The 15,817-nt window shown below is 41.8% G+C and overlaps 1 protein-coding gene across 1 annotated transcript; it reads right to left on the reverse strand.

Moving 5' to 3' along the window:
* Nucleotides 1-1,299: 1,299 nt before the first annotated feature.
* LOC115197437 (dual specificity tyrosine-phosphorylation-regulated kinase 4-like) lies at nt 1,300-15,306 on the reverse strand. Its single transcript, XM_029758953.1, has 12 exons — nt 14,763-15,306; nt 9,179-9,331; nt 8,586-8,900; nt 6,718-6,854; nt 6,074-6,214; nt 4,779-4,917; nt 4,505-4,586; nt 4,185-4,357; nt 3,990-4,050; nt 3,336-3,465; nt 2,884-3,065; nt 1,300-2,783 (listed from the first exon to the last, which is right to left on the reverse strand). The coding sequence occupies exons 1-12, from the start codon at nt 14,784-14,786 to the stop codon at nt 2,518-2,520; spliced, it is 1,803 nt and encodes a 600-aa protein (XP_029614813.1). The 5' UTR covers nt 14,787-15,306; the 3' UTR covers nt 1,300-2,517.
* Nucleotides 15,307-15,817: the final 511 nt, after the last annotated feature.

Below are 15,817 nucleotides of genomic sequence, written 5' to 3' on the forward strand. Positions count from 1 at the left end.
TGTTTATTGGAAAGGAGCATCAAGCTCATCATCTTCATCATCTTCAAATGTTCGGTCTACTAAACGACTATTGATTTAAAACAAAGCAGAGTTATCGAAGTCGCAAAGAAAACAGGCGCTGCCTCCATCCAGTATTCCAGCACCATTGCAACTTCAACATTTCAACATCATCTAATCACCTATGCTTAGTCTAATACAGTGACAACTAAAATATACCAAAAACGATTTAGTCCAATCAATTTAAGCTAAATATGATGTGGCTGTCCATGGTACTGATTTATCTGTGTGTGTTGTGTGCGTGTTCGTGAGTGCTTGCTTGTAGAAAAAAACTGTTTGACTCACCCTACCTGTACAGACATGCCAATGCCATCCTCTTTCATGTTACCTAAACCGACTCTGTCATCACCTTGCACTTTCACCACCCTGTGAAGTTCAACATAATTTATTCAATCTGTAGCCTGATCAGATTGAACATTTGAACATCTAGGCCATGTGCTGTTATAATCTCCACCCGGCACAGCCAGAAGAGGACTGGCCACCCCTCATAGCCTGGTTCCTCTCTAGGTTTCTTCCTAGGTTTTGGCCTTTCTAGGGAGTTTTTCCTAGCCACCGTGCTTCTACACCTGCATTGCTTGCTGTTTGGGGTTTTAGGCTGGGTTTCTGTACAGCACTTTGAGATATCAGCTGATGTAAGAAGGGCTATATAAATACATTTTATTTGATTTAGCCTAATAAACTGCATGCTTTCGGACCACACAACATGTAATCGCGTGACTCCAAGTTTACTTCGATATGATTGATGGTTATTACGTTAATATTTGCGCATAAAAGCGTTTCCACTGACATTTCTCGCATATTACATTTTACCGACACAAAAATATCTCACCTTGCCCAGCGTATTTTGTTTTGTCGACTTTTGTAATGTATACCAACAGATGTTGTTTCCATCAGGCCTGTCATTTATCCGACATGTACTTTACCCACATAAGTTTGGATGGAAACCTGGTTACAGTCAATTAATTTAGTTGTCTACCCCATTAAGATACATACAGATTATGGTGACTCTCCCTGTAAACTTGTGTAGCCAGGTCATTTATCAGATGCAAGGAAAATGACAGCATACTACAAAGAGGTTATGTCACTAATACCAGGATGTTCTGGTCTATATGCTCTATTTTCTTTGTCATTATGTTGACTTCTAGAAACTGCCATGGTATAACACAAAATTATGCGATTCCCTCACTGAATGTTTCCTGGCAAGCTACAGTATATCATTGATTACACAACTCTCACTTGATTCGTTTTTGGGTAACTTTTTTATGTGGAGAATCTGTCTTTTATCCCAGGTAAATACAGAGCTAAAGTGCAAGGATTATAACACTGCAAGGCACAAACTATTAATAAAATGATTGTCTCTCAGTGTCTAATCGTAAAAAAAATGTTTACAAACACAAACATAATCGAGTATAAAATTATTCTTTCATACATAGATAATACAAGTAAAACCTGAACAAGTAAAACCTTGTCTAAACTTTACAATAACCTGTAACATACACATACATCATTTTCTGCATTACGTACATCAAAAACCACAGCAGGTACATATGTACAGGGAAAACAAGCCATTACAAACATCATTTCTATGTCTGGATAATCATCTCCATAACGACCATTATAACTATGTAATATCATTCCAATAGCATTATTCAATCTAATAAAGATGCAGGACATAAAGGTTTGAATAGAACATGTTTCTTATAGGGCACAGCTGAGCTGAAAGATCAGCAGTGACAAAAATACTTTCTTTGGCTCAGCCTTTATGAACACGCTCCTTCAGAAACTAATAACCATTCTAGAAGGAAGAAGCCATGCAAAATATTGCACAACGGAGCTGCTTTGGTTTGGAATATCTACACAAAGTACAGCAGTAAAAGAGTAAACCTAAAATATAAATAATATCTTTAAGAAGTCAACGAACGGAAAGAAGATGAAGGCCGAAACGTTAGTCTTTTTAACTTGCTTAAATAAAACAATACATTTTTAATGGTGAGCGAGTATTGCATCTTTTCCTTTTCAAAGACGTCAATGTACAACAGGTAAAACTAGCTGGGGTTGAGGATTGTGATCTGGGCCACAAAAGATGCACATAACAAAAGCATAATGCTGTTGTACCACGGTATTCCTGAATGGTAACTTTAACTGATCCTGTCTCTGTGCCTCCTTTAAACAGTAAACGAACCATCAACAATAACCCATGTTTGGATCGGGATTGGTAGCTTGCCAAACTATGAATCTTTGATCTTCTCCATGATACGTAGACAGTGCATTCAGTGGGATACTCAGAATAGCTAAAGTAACTCTATAGAATGTATAGAATGAACCTCATAGACCACAGGAATATCACAAAACAGGAGGTCCCCTGTACATGACAACAGTATGCATTATCTTCTGTGTCTGGTTGATTATGTTTAAGTTTATAATGCCTAGTAGTGCCCTCCTGCCCCCTCCCTTGTGCTGCTACATGATAGGGGGCAGACACTGGGACAGTTCCTGATCTCCGTCAGTGCCCACGTCTAGTTGAGGCTTGATGATGATATGCACGGACCTCTCCCCACTCGCCTCCTGATTGGTGTCCCTGTTGACCTTGGCCATGCCCTCACACAACTCCACCTCTGCAGACGCTCCAATGGGATGCAGTCGCTCGGTGGTCACCATCTTGCCCCCTGCCTTGGCGGAGAGGTCTCTTTTCAGCTTGTCATTGCTATCGGACCCAATCTTCTCAGCTGCAAAGTACAGAATGATGTGGTTTAATCCATAAATAGTTTTGACACACTGTGAAGATTTATTTCGATAGATAAAAGCGAGTGAGAGGCCTGGTCTTACCTGTCCTGTTAGTGACTACTTTGCGGTAAGTAGCCTCGTAGTTATTTTCTGTGCTGCTCACGCTTTCCCTGGGCTTCCAAATCATGGGTCGTGTTTTGGGCCGGGGCTTGTTGAGACGAGCCTCCTGGATCCACTCATGTTGCATCGCTTCGTCTGGTGTCATACGCTTGGTTGGATCCCACCTAGATAGCACAGGAATATACACTGAGTGTGCGTGGAGAAGATGAAGCAAGCTAATAATAATACATTTCTGGGGGGGACTATATTTGCCCTGCTACACACAACTGTGTAATGGAAATGTGTTTCTTGCATATCCCAACTCCTCCCGAGACACCCGCAGGGAGTGGGGTCACTACCAGAAATCTCATGACAACAGTTTTCATGACCCTGAAACCACAGAGTAATAATCCTGTGCTGAATTCTAGATTTCTAGTGTGTCAGTGTTGACGTACGTGAGGCAGTGTTGAAGGAAGTCCAGGAACAGAGGATCGTCGGTCTTCAAAACACTGGCCAGGTCTTTGGAGTTGGGTCGCCTCTTCCGCCCTTTGCTGTTTGTGATGTTTCTGGGGTTTCCTTTGGAGTCTGCAACAAGTCATCAAACACACTAGTTAGAGACTTACCAAACCTCATGGTTCAAACGCAACCCAGAGATTCATCTGATTAATTCTGGACCTAATACTTTTTTAAGATGTTTTGTTGCTCCTAATTGTATACATCTTTTTATTTATTTAACTATGTAACTCAGTTAAGACCAAAATCTTATTTACAATGACGGCCTACCAAAGGGCAAAAGGCCTCCTGCGGGGCCTGGGACTGGGATTAAAAATAAAAATAAAATCACGACAAACACACATCACGACAAGAGAGACACCACAACACTACATAAAGAGAGACCTAAGACAACAACATAACATGGCAACAACACATGACAACAACTTGGTAGCAACACAACATGGCAGCAGCACAACATGGTAGCAGCACAAAACATGATACAAACATTATTGGGCGCCGACAACAGTACAGACAACAGACAACATCTATACCTTATATATATTTCCGAAGTAAAGAAACACATTCTTACTGTACAAATCATAGAAAGTTCTTACCAAAAAACAACCTTCTCCTGGATGCAGTCTGCACAAAATCATTGGGAGGCATTCCAAGTACCTAAGAAATAAAAGAACAGAATGTTCTTGAATGGTGATGGATAAATTGATTCCTAAAAACATCTAACATCAGATACTCCAATTGGCTAGCGCTGGGGTCTGAGACTGTATGTCTGCAGGTGGTTGGTTGTGTACCTCCATGATGCAGGCGATCTGCTCCACCTCGCTCTCCCCAGGAAATAGGGGGAAGCCGGTGTAGAGCTCAGCCATGATGCAGCCCAGACTCCACATGTCGATGGCCATGCTGTAGGCGTGGCCCAGGATCACCTCTGGGGAGCGATAGAAACGACTCTGGATGTAGGTGTAGACTACAAGGGCAGGCAAAGAGAAAGAGAGGGAGTGGAAGGGAGGAAGCGGAGTTCATGTTAAAATTCTGTTATTGTATATGAGTGCTGTGGCTTTGGAGATTTTAACAAAAGACTTTTAAATCAGGTATTTAATCAGGTGAGACACACCTCTCTGCTGCTCATAACAGCTGGACCCAAAGTCAACCACCTTTATATTTCCTTGTCCTTTCTGAGACAGAAGTATGTTCTCCTTTTGTGAAAAAAGAGAAACAATGTCAATTTGACATTTTCCAAGTTACCAATCAAAGTGCAACCAATTTATTTCCTCTGTAGTACACTGGTACTGTGCATTAGCATGTCTGACTTCTCAGCTGGGTATTCTTTGTGCTGTTACTGTTCCATGCAGAGACATTACAATGTATGGGGATTTGTGGAACCTTACCGGTTTGAGGTCACAGTGAATGATCTTCTCCTTATGCAGCATCTGCAGGCACTTGAGCAGGGAGCTGGTGAAACGACAGATCAGGACCAGACTGAGGCCCTGGAAGTTGTTCTTCTTGATAAGCTCATACAGGTTGACTCTATAAGAAGACAGAAAGAGAAGAATTTAGAGAACTGGTCAAATGATAAAATGTCTGTCACTCACTATTCCCAGTCTTTCTCTGCATTTTCTTTTTCCCACCACTGCATGGAGGGTTTGGTCTCAAATGTAATAGTTTATTCGTCCTCTAGAGGCCATCACTATACTGCTTTTTGATATCATGGTATTGCTCAGTCAAATCTAGCAAGACCATGCAGTTTAGTAATAAGATATAAAAAAGGAAGTGGACACCATTATGTTGCATGCTGAATTAGATTACTTAACAGTCTTGAATGTCTTAACATAAAAAGAGAGTCTCTCAGAGTTATTCTTTGTATTTCTAGATACTTCTGGGAAGTACACACTTCTCTGTCCGTAAACGGAGCCTTCACACCTCGAGCAGCCAGAGAAAAGTGATAGAGCCCTAATCAAGGCGTTAACTAAGGGACTGGGTGACGGTAATGTTAGACAGGGTGGCAGTCCAAGACGTCTACTAAAGGTCAGCCAGCCTGGAATGTAAGACTATTTTGTCTCAACTAAGGCTAGTTGAGGCAGATTGTTCTAGGCGGGACACTCACTTTGCTCAACTAGTGTAGCATTAGCCTTCCCCGTAGCTCAGTTGGTAGAGCATGGTGTTTGCAACACCAGGGTTGTGGGTTCGATTCCCACGGGGGGCCAAGTACGAAGAAAAAAAAATGTATGAAATGTATGCATTCACTACTGTAAGTCGCTCTGGATAAGAGCGTCTGCTAAATGACTAAAATGTAAATGTAAATGTAAGACTATTTTGTCTCAACTAAGGCTAGTTGAGGCAGATTGTTCTAGGCGGGACACTCACTTTGCTCAACTAGTGTAGCATTTTAAGTGACTAGTGATAAACGAGCTGTGTATGTAATAGGGGAGTTGTACCTTGGGAGAGGTGCCTAACCTTGAATACCTTTGATTAACACTTTAATTACTCAGGGTTCCATTTATCTTCTACTGGGACTATTTTGATTGTGTGTGTGTGTGTGTGTGTGTGTGTGTGTGTGTGTGTGTGTGTGTGTGTGTGTGTGTGTGTGTGTGTGTGTGTGTGTGTGTGTTTGTGCGTGTGATTGCTTTAATCATCATTTCAGGTGTCTTATAATAGTGTTATACATACCACACACTACACTCACCCTAGCAGCTCGAAGGTGATGCAGAGATGGTTGCGGAAGTAGAAGTATTCTTTCATATGGATGACATTGTGACACTTTTCCCTGTCTTTCCTCCTCACAGCATCCAGGATCTTCAGTTCCACTAGGGCCTGGTGGTGAAACCTACAGTCCAATTTAAGAGTTAGTTAGAGTTAGTCATGGCTCCATTCTGGATTTAATAATTCAAAATCAGAAATGGAAAATCTCCTAGCAAATATTTTTCAATTCCAGTTTTAATTTACTTTGGTGTGAAAAATTATGACAGCTGCAAAGAAGGGAGAATCTCCTCTCCCAGGAGAAACAGGATCTTTGAGAGGGTTTAGTTCAAGACAAGGCCCCAGTGGCGAGACCAAGGCGCCCATTTTGTTTTCTGCATTATTGAAGAGCATTAAGCCCTGATGACATTTGTATCAATCAAAGTCAAAGAGGAGGAGGCGTACTTCCATTGACACACAGAGTGCATTGGATCACTTGAGAGAGGACTGGTAAAGCAATACCGAGGTAACTCCTTTGGAACACTGACCTGACAACCTGTCGGTACTGACCTCACACAAGAAGGTCAGTTTCAGAGTCTTTGAGCACTGGCTGCGTATTCAAGAGCATGTAGCAAAATGTTTTGTTTGTACCTTTTCTTGTTGCGAATGACCTTGATGGCGACCAGCTCTTGGGTTTTGTGGTCCAGACATTTCAGGACCTGTCCAAAGGATCCTTTCCCAATCACCTCCAGCACCTCGAAGCGAAAGCCAATGTGGTCGTGCAGAACCTGGATACGGAACAGAGAACATTCAATTGGAAATGTTTGTGTACTGTGTGTATGGTATGTTGGACAATACTTTTGAATACAAGAGCCTCACTGCATGTACTTAAATGGTAGTTCATGATACAATGACATCCTTCATTATGGTTTTCTATAATGACTACTATAATGACTAGTGCCAAACACTAGTTCATTTACAATGACATTTTAGTCATTTAGCAGATGCTCTTATCCAGAGCGACTTACAGTTAGTGCATTCACGTTAAGATATTTGTATTTATTTATTTTATTTAAACTTTATTTAACTAGGCAAGTCAGTTGAGAACAATTTCTTATTTACAATGACGGCCCATCAAAAGGCTAAATGCCTCCTGCGGGGACAGGGGCTGGGATTAAAAATAAAAATAAATTAAATAAAAATATAGGACAAAACACACATCACGACAAGAGAGGCAACACTACATAAAGAGAGACCTAAGATAACAACATAGCATGGCAGCAACACATGACTACACAGCATGTTAGCAACACAACATGACAACAACATGGCAGCAACAACATGGCACCAGCACAAAACAGGTTACAAACATTATTGGGCACAGACAACAGCACAAAGGGCAAGAAGGTAGAGACAACAATATATCACGCAAAGCAGCCACAACTGTCAGTAAGAGTGTCCATGATTGAGTCTTTGAATTAAGTGATTGCGATAAAACTGTCCTGTTTGAGTGTTTGTTTGCTCGCTCCAGTCGCTAGCTGCAGCGAATAGCAAGGTGATAGCTAGGTAGCTAAGATAGCAAGGTGAGACAGTATATCACAGTCGTAACAAGTACATTTTTCCTCAATAAAGTAATTATCAGCAAAGTCAGTGCTAGTAGGAAAAGTTAGTTAGTTCAAAAGTTAGTTAAAATTAGGTAAAGTTAGTTAGTTCAAAAGTTAAAGTGAGTTAGTTAACAGTTAGGTAAAGTTAGTTAGTTAAAAGTTAGTTAAAGTTAAGAAAAGTAAGTTCAACGTAGGTAAAGTTAGTTAAAAGTTACTTAAAGTTAGGTAAAGTTGGTTAAAAGTTAGTTCATAATAATACTGCTCCTGTGTTGTTTCATTTGGTTATTTAGCTGAGCATCTGTCATGACTTAACTGGTTTTGTGTGACCTAGAGGTTACCATGAATGGGGGCATAGGGCCATGAGTCTAAACAATGTTCACACCCAGTCTCCCTGTAACAGCACATTCATACAGGATGGAATAAGTGTCACGCCCTGACCTGATAGAGTCGTTTTTCTCTGTTTGGTTAGGTCAGGGTGTGACATGGGGTGGGCATTCTATGTGTTGTATGTCTATGTTGTTTTTTCTTTATTGGCCGAGTATGGTTTCCAAACAGAGGCAGCTGTCATTCGTTGTCTCTGCTTGGGAATCATACTTAGGCAGCCTTTTCCCCACCTGTGTTTGTGGGTTATTATTATTTCTGTGCGTGTTGTGTGTATACGCCACAGTTGCGTTACTTGCTGTTTTCCTGTTTATTGTTTTGGTTCGGTTTTCTTCAAATAAAGATGTGGAATTACCGGCACGCTGCGCCTTGGCTCATATATGACAGGGAATTTGAAGATAGAGAACGTGACAATAAGACACTAATAAGACACTAACTGCTGGTTATATCACAGCAAACAAACAAACAAACCTTACACCTTACCCCAAGGAACCACAAGAATAATTTCAATTAAAATCATTGATGTAACTGTACCTTGTTGTAGCTGCCGTGCTCGTCGTCATAGCCTGCATTCTGAGGAATTCCGTGAGAGGCCTTGATCTTCTTAGTCTCCAGACCCAGGAACCAGATCTCTGAGTAGTCCATGATCTCCTGCTGCTCAAACTCTGTCAGACGCCCTTGGAAGTACCTCAGTGCCTCTGTGGGAGACATGGGCAGCCTCTGTCCTTTATAAAGCTTTGCCTCCTCCAGCTTGTTGCTGAGACCCTTGGTGGTGATAGAGTCAGACAGGTTCTCCACTGAGGAGCCAAACCATGTGGAGAACTGGGAGGAGGGCTTTGGTCTCTCATCCTGCCAATCACAAAAGGGATCAAGAGGTCAGTTGATCTGTCCTTTCAACCCTTTGGCTCTGTCACTAAGCGTAACCCTGATGAAACGGCTCTCACTTCCTTTTACATTACTGGGATATTACATGTCAGCTGAGCGGCTTCACCTGAAGATGTATAAACTACCAAGGACTTACTATCATGTACAATTTACATGTGCATTTACAATTGACAACTGGAGTCAAGTTAACTACTTTTGGAGGCCAACAGTATAGTGTGACACAGTGTGAAATGCAGCCTCACCTGGTGTGTCTGGTAGTTGTTCTGCACCCCCTTGTTGGCGATGTGGGGCAGGATGCTATTGGACTGCTGGTGGTGGAGTTTGGCATTGCTGACAACAACCTGTATAACTGCGGGTTCCAGCTGGGGCAAGGTCACTATGCCCGAGTTCAATTTCTTCAAGAGACAGAGAAGGGTTCAAATAAATAAAGGGTTTTTAAAATATGCAGATGAAAACATTAAAAGTATAATAAGATTTTGTATCGTCATAACTAGTCTCACTTGCCAGACCCATGGTGCTCTAACCCCAGTTGTGTCCGAGTTACAGCGACTGTTGGAAGAGACTATGTGATCACATCGTCTATGGACAAGGTTGGGGAGTTGGAGGGAGAAATAAAGGGATGTAGAGAGTGCTACATCCATTCTAATTGTGGTGGCTCGGGTAACCAGGACCCCCAGGGTTGAGGATGAAATGACTCAGCAGGGTGAGTGTGAGGCGGGGACAAAAGCCTGGAGACTGGGCCATGACAGTCTGTCAGCGCTAGCTGCTGCTGTGGGGGACCTGAACTGGAGCAGGCCTTTCTCTAGCTGCCATGCTGCTTGCTGTAGGAGCACGTTTACATATGTCACTGGCTGCCTTGCAGGCACAGCTAAACGAACGATGGGGAAAGGAGACCTCTTACCTAAGCTACGACAGGGATCATGAGTTTATTGTAAAATTGTACATGCCAGTAAAATATTGAATGACTTCATACATGGTAATGGCAATGTATCTGCCGATATAACTAACATGTAAATACATAGGCATTATTTTGGACAGTTATTGTAAAGTGGAACCAGTAGTTCTTTATCCCTTTGCTTTGGTAACAGCAAGCACAGAAGCACAGAAAACCAGCTCAGTCTATACATAGCAGTGATATTTAATCGCACGTGCACAGGCTGCTGCAGTAGCCTCCAACTTAGTTATGACGCATAGAGACACAGGCTAAATATAGTTCCAAGCACCTGCTACAACAAGCAAATGGTAAATACAGTATATGGTAAATACAGTATTATACCAGCACACAACTGGAGTCAGGGCAGGCTGATTAGGTAATCAAAAGAGAGCCATCATGTTCTCCCAGAAGCTTAGCTGGTGTGTAAAACCCGCAAATTCAGCCAAAGAAAGAGGTGGAATGGGTTTGCACTCCCAAAGATGTCACATAAAGCTTACTTTATCATTTTTTACTGCATCAAGGATAGTGTACACAGACATTTTCAGTTTACAGCATTCTTCAGTGTGTAGGTACAATTTCCTTTAATTCAAAACAGCATTTGTGTCACGTCCTGACCATAGAGAGCTCGTATTTTTCTATGGTAGAGTAGGTCAGGGCGTGACTGTTTTTTTTTGTCTAGTTTATTTATTTCTATGTTTGGTTCTAGTTTCTTTTTTCTATGTTGAGGTTTTTGTCTAGTTTACATTTTCTATGTTGTGTTCTAGGTTCTTTTTTCTAGATTGGGGTTTTTGTCTAGTTTACATTTTCTATGTTGTGTTCTAGGTTCTTTTTTCTACGTTGGAGTTTTCATATGATTCCCAATTAGAGGCAGCTGGTCATCGTTGTCTCTAATTGGGGATCATATTTAATTAAGTTGTTGTTTTTCCCACTAGTGTTTGTGGGAGATTATTTTGAGTTTATGCATGTAGCACCTCTTTGTCATGGTTTGTTGTTTTTGTTTATAGTCTGTCTTGCATAGTTTCACATAGAAATAAAGATGTGGAACGATACGCACCTTGGTCTCTTTCATACGACAATTTGTAAAGAACAACAGATGACAGGCAGGCTGATGAGGTATACTCTTAGAAAAAAAGGTGGTATCTAGAACCTAAAAGAGTTATTCGGGTGTCCCCTTTGAATAACTTGTTTTGGTTCCAGGTAGAACCCTTTTTAAGTTCCATGTAAAATCCTTTCCACAGAGATTTCTACATGGATCCCAAAATAGCTCTACCTGGAACCAAAAAGTGTTATTGGAACCCTTTTCCTAAGAGTGTAGGCTACTATACTGTGTTCTTAAACACATCCTGGTCTATTGACAGTGAGGACTGCTTTATGTTCATCACTGTAAATGGAAGGCCAAAGTTATCCCCTTGAGTTGTCATTCACCAACAACATTAAACATTTACTCCAATAGCATGAGTTAGCTAGGGTAGTGACGTTTGGTGGAGTGAAGGGGGAGGCCACTGCACAGACAGAAAGATACAGGATTGAAAGAGAGTGGGTCTGTAGGGGCTCAAATGCTCTACAGGTCAGGGGTCACCAGTGAGTAAATGCTCACCTGTGAATAGGGTCGGTTGGTTCCCTGTTGGGTCTGGAGCATGTGTGAGTGGGGGAAAGGAATATGGGAGACTTCAAATCAAATGTATTTATTTTTTTTATTTTTTATTTATATAGCCCTTCGTATATCAGCTGAAATCTCAAAGTGCTGTACAGAAACCCAGCCTAAAACCCCAAACAGCAAGCAATGCATGTGAAAGAGGCACGGTGGCTAGGAAAAACTCCCTAGGAAAAACTCCCTAGAAAGGCCAAAAACCTAGGAAGAAACCTAGAGAGGAACCAGGCTATGAGGGGTGGCCAGTCCTCTAGCAATGGTCTCTTTATCATCCGTTTTTCAACAAGATGCATTCCTTTACTAGAGCATAGGCTTGTTAACACTCTGATGTTCTATGACGAGTGTAAGGGTGTGGTAATGATGGTGAGAGTAGAGGGCTGTTTTAGCCTGGCACCAGAGAGACACTAGCGGTTCTGGGGGAAGGGGGGGGGGGCAGTGCCCCTGTGACAACAATTTTGGACCCCCTTGTGGGCCCCCCTAAATGTGGAGTATGAAATCATTTTTACATAACAAATTTTTGCTATCGTTCTTTTTTTACATCCGTTATTAGACAGTGGCAACGCGGAACATGGTCTTTTGCCTGCTAATGCCTGCAATGCAGTGAAGAAAACAATATGACAACAATAACGTCTAATGTAACTGGCCCCTCTAACAGTACAACTGGCCCCAGCTTGGCCCCCCCAGTTGAAATGGTCTAGAACCGCCACTGCAGAGAGATCCTTCACTTCCTTTCACAAAGCCCAATTCAGTCTGATGCTAGGCTTCATGGGGTCATTTAAGTCACTGAGATTCTATTATCTCTGGTGCCACTGTGGCAGAATAGCCAGTTTTACACATGCCTTAATCAGAGGGGAGTGTGTCAACTAACACAGTGTGTTGAATGAGAGACACCATATGGGTGGACTGAAACATCCAGCCCAGATGAGCACAGGCAAAACTCAGAGAGCCAGAGAGGGTTAGACAACGGCTGCTTGGTTAGCAGAGTAGACTGAGAATGGACTTGACCTAAATAACACTATTGGATTAAAAGGTCCGAAGAATAAAACAGTGGAAAAAAATACTGTTTCTCATGAGTTCACTAAATAAACATCCATATGCTCTATATTCTTTATGAAATGGCCAATTGCCTCTTACTGACCCATATGTGTTCCTTGGTGAGAATATGACCGTATTTTGATTCCCATACATACACAGGGCAATGTATGAAAGGATTTGGCATGGGAAGACTTAGAGTAGTGGAACACCAGTGCCCACCTAGGATTGCCTTCACATTGGCTCGGTTTGGAATCTGAACAAGTCAGCAAACACTCATTCAAATATGAACACATGCAGGATTCACGTGTAACACAACCAATCCCCTGGGTGGATTGTGAGAGTGAGGGTTGTACTGCGATGTCGGCCACTGTGGTAGGGCACTAAACAGGTACTGTACATCTGCTTACTGTAAGCAGATACAATCCCAAAACCGCTCATCCATTTGAAATGGGCACTCAGCAAACGGGGATTCAAGCCAGCGACCATTCAGTTACTGGCCCAAAGCTCTGAAGAGCTAGGCTACCTGCCACCAATTCTAAATGGGCACTCAGCAAACGGGGATTCAAACCAGCGACCATTCAGTTACTGGCCCAAAGCTCTGAAGAGCTAGGCTACCTGCCACCAATTCTAAATGGGCACTCAGCAAACGGGGATTCAAACCAGCGACCATTCAGTTACTGGCCCAAAGCTCTGAAGAGCTAGGCTACCTGCCACCAATTCTAAATGGGCACTCAGCAAACGGGGATTCAAACCAGCGACCATTCAGTTACTGGCCCAAAGCTCTGAAGAGCTAGGCTACCTGCCACCAATTCTAAATGGGCACTCAGCAAACGGGGATTCAAACCAGCGACCATTCAGTTACTGGCCCAAAGCTCTGAAGAGCTAGGCTACCTGCCACCAATTCTAAATGGGCACTCAGCAAACGGGGATTCAAACCAGCGACCATTCAGTTACTGGCCCAAAGCTCTGAAGAGCTAGGCTACCTGCCACCAATTCTAAGCACGCAATACCTCTGTGTTCAAAGGGCAATAATTTGTCTTATAGTATTACAATAGTCCTGTATCTGATAACTGAAGTCCCTTTTTTTCTGAGGTCACTTGTAGTGTTATGATATGTGTTACCCTGTATTTCTACTTGGGTTGTGGTCACGAGAGGGAGGTGTGCTGGGGGTGGGGGATGACCCCACCCCCACCCCTGACGTGTTATCAAGGGTCTGGGTGGGTCAGTAGAGCAATGATGCCCAGAGCAACAAAGAAGCTGCCACTAGTTGCAGTGCACATCTCACTGGATACTGGAAAGAGCTTTTGGATTGTTGACATCATGCAGGTCCTTGAAAGGGAACACAGTATTCCTAATATGTCTTTTCTGAGACTCGCACGACACCAGTTACAGAACAGCATGAGGAAAGTAAAGCTTCAACTCCAATGGTAAGGAACGTATTGAAAATATTGAATTGGCAGCAAATGGAAACAACTGTCTAAGAGTTGATAAGCATCAACAACGGATGAAGTTTTAGTAGCTATACAGAAACGTACACATTTTTTGCTCATGAAAGTAGAGCATCAATCCCACCCAGAAAAGCTGACAGAGTCTCAAACTTGACACAGAGAAAATACACTGACTGATTTATAGATGGCTGCTGATCAATGTGACAATGATATTGCAAATAATAAATGACAGATGTCAACAAGGCTAATGTTATTTGTAAAAAGTGGATGAAAGAGTTGCTGTTTTCCTGTCCTTGGTCATGTGTGATACTGTTTATGGTAAATCTATAGAGCTTCTGTCAACACCATGAATCTAGCCATAAAATAAGTGTAGACTAAAATAGTTATGGATCATGTTTATCTTTAATACCTTCTCAGATAATCATAAGAACCCATAAGCAAACTACTAAATGGGTCATAATATTTAGCCCCTACTACTGTTTACTTATCATAATATTCTGTCATTGAAATCAGTGGGTAACGTTCAGTGGAAAAGAAAAGTGAATGTTATTCAACTGCAAAACTAATGTTATATCAGACTTCAGTGGCATAAAAAATACATAACTGTCTGATGTTCAAGCAAATGATAAAATAAAAGACAATAAGAGAGAAAACATAAATGCTGTAAAAAACTGCATTGTCAACATATGTAACCTAAAGATTGAAATAAATAACGGATTATATGGATATAGATACTCAAAATGGATTATTGACCTCACCTTGTTATTAATTTCGGGAAACATACCGCTTTGAATGTAGCCTACGAGTGAAAGTAACTACTGTAAATTCCAGGTAAATGCAAGTCGCGAGCACATCTTCAAAAGTCCAGACGGCTTGTCACGTTCAGATTCTCTTTAACTTAAGCAGCCCAAGTCAAACCGAAAAGCGATTGTCTCTTGAATCAGCACAATCTGATCGGGTCCTGAAACTCAAACTGCAACAGTCATAATTTTAAACATAGAGTCAGTATTGCTGTCGTCAGGAGGAGATTCGAGAAAGAAGCAAGCTGTAAACTGTCTATTCATCTGACGCGTGAATCTCTGGAGAGGCCGCCTATTTAGGTTTCTGCAGCTGACAGCTGGGTCTACCTGACATATGTTTTTTTCCCGGTTAGGCTGCATATCGTCACCTACATTGGACTAACACTCCTAAAATTCAGTAGTGGCCGGTGAGTGTGCGCCATTGTGCGCACAGTAGCCAATAGCCTACCGCAGAGGCTGCATCCCTGTGGATAGACTACACAGACGAGCTTCTCACATTGCAGTCCTGATGTTTTCAGAGATGCTGATGTCTCTCACATTTTCTCACCTCACAATTTACCATTCACAGACCATTTCACACATTGCTATAACATTTATTGGGTCAGACTATTGCAATAAAAACTCTGTATTGAGGCATAATCACAGTTGACCCGAGATGGGGCAGACGCTCTTTTTTGTAAACACTGTGAATCTTACATTAACCCCTATAAAGCTTTCTCCTATTTCGACCCTCACACGTGCTAAAGATTTGATGAAATTGTAGGTTTGCACTGGCAGACACAAACAACCGTAAAGGCTCACTGAATTTCATCTCTCCCTGTGTGTCACGCATGCACACATGTACACAAAATAAACCAACTGACAATGCAAAGCCTGTTTCATAATAGGTTATACAACTTGATAATATGTCAAAGGTTTTAGAACACCTACTCATTCAAGGATTTTTCTTTATTTTTACTATTTTCTACATAGAATAATAGAATAGAATAATAGAATAGAATAGTACTGAAGAC

This window comes from Salmo trutta, chromosome 7 (assembly GCF_901001165.1).
Source record: "Salmo trutta chromosome 7, fSalTru1.1, whole genome shotgun sequence".
Taxonomy (NCBI): Eukaryota; Metazoa; Chordata; class Actinopteri; order Salmoniformes; family Salmonidae; genus Salmo; species Salmo trutta.